Source organism: Poecile atricapillus, chromosome 7 (assembly GCF_030490865.1).
Source record: "Poecile atricapillus isolate bPoeAtr1 chromosome 7, bPoeAtr1.hap1, whole genome shotgun sequence".
Lineage (NCBI taxonomy): Eukaryota > Metazoa > Chordata > Aves > Passeriformes > Paridae > Poecile > Poecile atricapillus.
This window is the reverse complement of record NC_081255.1, coordinates 32,156,022-32,160,427: the sequence shown is the minus strand read 5'-3', so window position 1 is coordinate 32,160,427 and position 4,406 is coordinate 32,156,022. Positions and strand designations below refer to the sequence as shown.

Sequence of the window (4,406 nt, the reverse complement as noted above, 5' to 3'; positions counted from 1 at the left end):
GGAGCTCATCCCGGGGTTCTTCCCGAGCCCCGCGCCTTCCCGGTGCTGCCCGGCCCCGGGAGCCGCCGCCGCCCCTTCCCCGGGGAGGGCTTCTCCCGTGGGCCGCTGTCCTCGGCGATGGAGGGGAAAGCGGAGGAAAGAGAGGCCGGAGGTTGCGGAGGGAGAAGCGGTTCCCGGAGGGAGGCAGCGGGCAGGAAAGTTGCCGGTGCCGCCGCCGCCGGCGCGCAGATGCCGAGCCGAGGCATTGCTGCTATGTGGGGAAATATGAGCGAGTAATTTTATAAGTAACAAAGGCTGGGGAATGGAATGAGCCCCTGTTATCCGGTGTCCTCTGGAAGCCCTGGATCAGCAGCTTCTTGAGCCTCGCAGCGACTCCGGGCAGAGGCTCCTTTCTTTTTTTCCCAGGGGATCGGCTAAATATAGAAACCCCCTCGATCGCACGAATCACCCACCATTTGCTGTTTGTGTAAAACCGATTAGCCAGACACAACTGTGAAACAACTCGTTCCTCTGCCACCGCCACATTCCGCTCCGCGGGGTTCCGCGGGGCCGTGGGTGCCCGCGGAGGGCCCCGCGTGTCCCCGCTCCCTCCAGGTTCTCCCTGTCCCCGGCAGATGATTAGCGAGTCCTTATTTATAAAGTTCAAACGATCTCATCACCGGGGCTGCTCGGTTTATTTTAGTCTCTGTATGCGGAGGTATAAATATTTACTTAGGAAGAAATAATATTTACTGCTTACCAGGAAAGCAAGGACACTTTTATTTATATATTTATTTTAAATCCACGGCTGCCGGAGGGTTGTTGGAGGGGAAATAAGCGCCTGCTTCAGCTCCTCCCGCAGCCGAGCCTGCCGCATCCCGCATCCCGCTTGTATTTTACGTCGCCGATTTTCCTAACAAAGACAACGAATTATTTGAGCGGAAAAACAAAATTCACGACGGTTTCCCGAGGTGACAAAAATTCAGCTTTGTAAGAGGGAGATAATAAAGCACCAAACACTGTCAGTGCACAGGAGACACCGAGATCTCAGCAGGCTCAACCCCCCGACGAGCCGCTTTAAATATTATAACGCTACATATTAATTCTTTTTTTTTTTTTTTTCATTTTGACTGTCTCTTTATTTTAGCCTCGAAAATAAATATACATATATGTATGTATGTATATTATTTTTTAATTTTCCCAGCTGACAATAAAGCTGAGTTATTGGGAATTAATTGGGAAAGGCCGATCCCTTCCCGCGGGAAGGATCGCTGCTTTAAGCCTGATTATTTCCCTGATCTAAACGAAAGATCCGCGCTCGGACACCGCACGGCCGCGGCCTGAATATATATATGTATTTTTTCCCCTCTAAAATAAATAGTAAACATTGATTAAATCGACCCAACTTGTTTTATTTAAAATAATTTCCCTTATAATTAGCCCCGACCGCAGACCCGAAGCGTACCTATTCCGGCCGGGAATGCCGCAGCGCCGGGATGTAGTATCGAAGTCAGGCCGAGAAAAATTAATATATTTAGGGAAACATCACAGCGCGCTCGCGGGAGCCTCGGATCTGCCGGGGAAGGTTGGATTTGGAAGGAATCAGGGTGATGCCGGCCCCGCCGCGGCGGCCGCTCCGCGAACGAGCAGGGCCGGGAGCTGTGGCTGCGCGGCCGCGCAAAGCGCATCCCGGCCCGGGTGGAGGGAGCGGGGGAAGCCCCGGTACCGGCGGAACCCAAAGCTCCGCGGCACCGGAGGAGCGGAGATCCGCGGCCGCGCCCCGAGCGCGTCTCCGACCTCCGCGGCCGCGCAGCCCGTCCTGCGGGCCGGGGTCACAAAGACACCGCTCACACAGAGACGGGCAGAGCATTTTAAAAATTTATTTACAAAGTTGTGTACAACACGAAGGGATAACATTTAGAATACATATATTCATTCATATATAAACAGACTTCTATAATAGAATGACAGCGTTTTTCCTCCTTTTTTTTTCTCTCCAAAATTCTTTTTTTTTTCCCTGTTCGTTCGTTTAATATTTAAAATTTCCCCCGCTTATTTCTTTTTTTTTATACAATTATTTTTTTTCTCGTGTGTTCGTTTATTTCGAATAAAACCGCTCGGAGCGCCGGAACCTTCAAAAAAAGTGAAAGTTCGCAGCTCCTAATCGCGACCGTCATTTTCGCCTCTTTAGAAAAATAAAAACCCCGAAAGCAACGTCAGTGATTTTTGATACAAATATGTACAAGCGGCTGCGGCCGGTGCCCGCTGCTGCTCCGAGCCCGGGCGGCCGCGGAGCCCCGAGGGGGCGGCCGGAGCTCCCCGGGGAGCGCTGCCCGGAGCTACAGCCCGGGGCTACTGCGCCGGCCACTTGGCCTGCACGGCTGCGGCGGGGGCTGCGGGCTGCAGGAACTGCCCCGCGATGATGTTGGTAGGCACGCTGAGGATGGGGGCGATGGCCGCGGTGGTCCTGGCCAGCGCCAGCGGCTGGTGGGCCATGAGAGCCGACTGCACGGTGACCGGCGGCCGCAGGAAAGTCTGTGCGCTGGCGGCCGAGCTGGCGGCGGGGACGCCGATGATGTTCTCGATGCTGAAGGACGGGCGGCTGCTGGGCTCCGATTTGACGATGGAGCCGGCGGCGCCCAGGCTGTTGAGCTGCAGCTGCAGGCTGGGGCTGAGCTGGGAGTTGAAGGCTTTGCGGCTGAGCTCGCTGGACGGCAGCAGCGGCACGGCGGGCGGCAGCATGGGCCCCACCGGGGGGATGTAGGGGTACTGCAGCGCGGCCGCGGCCGCCGCGGGGTGCGTGTAGGCGCCGGGGTGCAGCCCGTAGGGGCGGCCGTAGGGTCCGGCCAGGCCGTAGGCGCCGAAGCCCTGCATCATGAGCGCCGTCTGGTCCCGCAGGTGCTCCTGCTGGTGCCGCTTGAAGCGCTTCCTGCGGCGGAGGAAGCTGCCGTTGTCGAACATGTCCTCGGACTGCGGGTCCAGCGTCCAGTAGTTGCCCTTGCCCGGGTTGCCGGGCTCCCGGGGGATCTTGACGAAGCAGTCGTTGAGGGAGAGGTTGTGGCGGATGCTGTTCTGCCAGGCGGGGAACTTCTCCCGGTAGTAGGGAAAGCGGTTGCTGATGAACTCGCAGATGCCGCTGAGCGTCAGCTTCTTCTGCGGGCTCTGCAGGATGGCCATGGTGATGAGGGCGATGTACGAGTAGGGCGGCTTCACCAGGCTGCTCTTGGGCTTGCTCTGCCCCGCTGCCCCGCCGCCGCCGCCGCCGCCGCTCGCCCCCTCCTCGCCGCCCCCCTTGCCGCCCTCGGCCGCGCTGCCGGGGGCCGTCCCGGCCGGGCTCCCGCTGCCGCTGCTGCCGCTCTCCGCGCCCGCCTCCGCGGGCAGCGCCAGCTCCGCCGCCTCGTCCAGCGGCAGCCGCGGCAGGGCGGCGGGGCTGCCGGCCTCGCCCTCGCTGTCCTTGCCCGGCCCGTCGTCGCCCTCGCCCACCACGTCGATATCCACATCCTCGGCCGCCGGGACGGCGGGGCCGGACATGTCGCTGGCGCTGCCGCCGCCCGACAGGGTCATCCCCGCTCGGCGGCCGGGGAGCGGCGGCGGCGGGGCCTCCCGCCCGCACCGGGCTCCCCCCGCGCCCCGCTCCCGCCGCTCCTCCGACCGGCCCCGGGGGCTACACCCGAGCGGCCCGGCTGCGCCCCGCGGCGCCGTCCCCGCGGGGCATGGGGCGGCCGCGCCCGCTGCTCTCCCGTCCGCGGGGCTGCCCTGGCCGCCCGGTCACCTCCCGCCGCCGGGCATCGGGGCTCAGGCGGCGCCGCCGGATCCCGCCCGCCGCGATGCGCGCCCGAGGGCGCCGCGCATGGGGCCGCTCCGCGGGCCGCCGCCGCTCCACCGCTCCGCTCCGCGGCCGCGCCGCGCACCGCTCCGCCGCCCTCCGCGCCGGCTCGCTCGTTTTTTTGCTTTGGTTTTTTTTTTTTTCCTCTTCCCTTTTTCCTCCTCTCGTCCGGCTTTTTTTTTTTTTGGCTGTCGGTTTTTTCCCCCCCTCGGCGGAGGGAGGGGACGGAGCTGCCGGCGGCCGGGCGGGGCGGGGGCAGGAGGCCGGGGGTCGCGGGGCCTCGCTCGCCACTTTGGCAGCGCGGCGGTCCCGACTGCCTGATAGATTACTTTCCCGTTAAAGATATACTCGGAGGCGGCTCCACGTGACCGCCTGACGTCAGGCTCCCCGCTGTGAAGTCATGCAAAACTCGAGTTGTTTCATGGACTGTCAACAAAGAGCGGCGGCGGCTCCGCTCCGCCCGCCCCGACGGGGCCCGACTGCACCGGCACCCTCCGGCCCCCGCGGAAACGCTGCCGCTCTCGGTGCGCCGGGCCCGGAGCCGCCGCTCTCGGCTCTCGGATGCGCCGCAGCAAGAGCGCTCAGAAGCACCAAGTTTGGG

At 62.3% G+C, this 4,406-nt stretch overlaps 1 protein-coding gene across 1 annotated transcript; it reads right to left on the bottom strand.

Moving 5' to 3' along the window:
• Window positions 1-1,825: 1,825 nt before the first annotated feature.
• On the bottom strand, window positions 1,826-3,677 carry FOXD3 (forkhead box D3). Its single transcript, XM_058843267.1, has one exon. It carries the CDS (start codon window positions 3,541-3,543, stop codon window positions 2,332-2,334), a length of 1,212 nt encoding a protein of 403 aa, XP_058699250.1. The 5' UTR covers window positions 3,544-3,677; the 3' UTR covers window positions 1,826-2,331.
• Between the last annotated feature and the right edge of the window lie 729 nt (window positions 3,678-4,406).

Bases quoted from the DNA above. Each gene is read 5' to 3' on its own strand.
- FOXD3 (XM_058843267.1), bottom strand. From the start codon at position 3,543: ATGACCCTGTCGGGCGGCGGCAGCGCCAGCGACATGTCCGGCCCCGCC.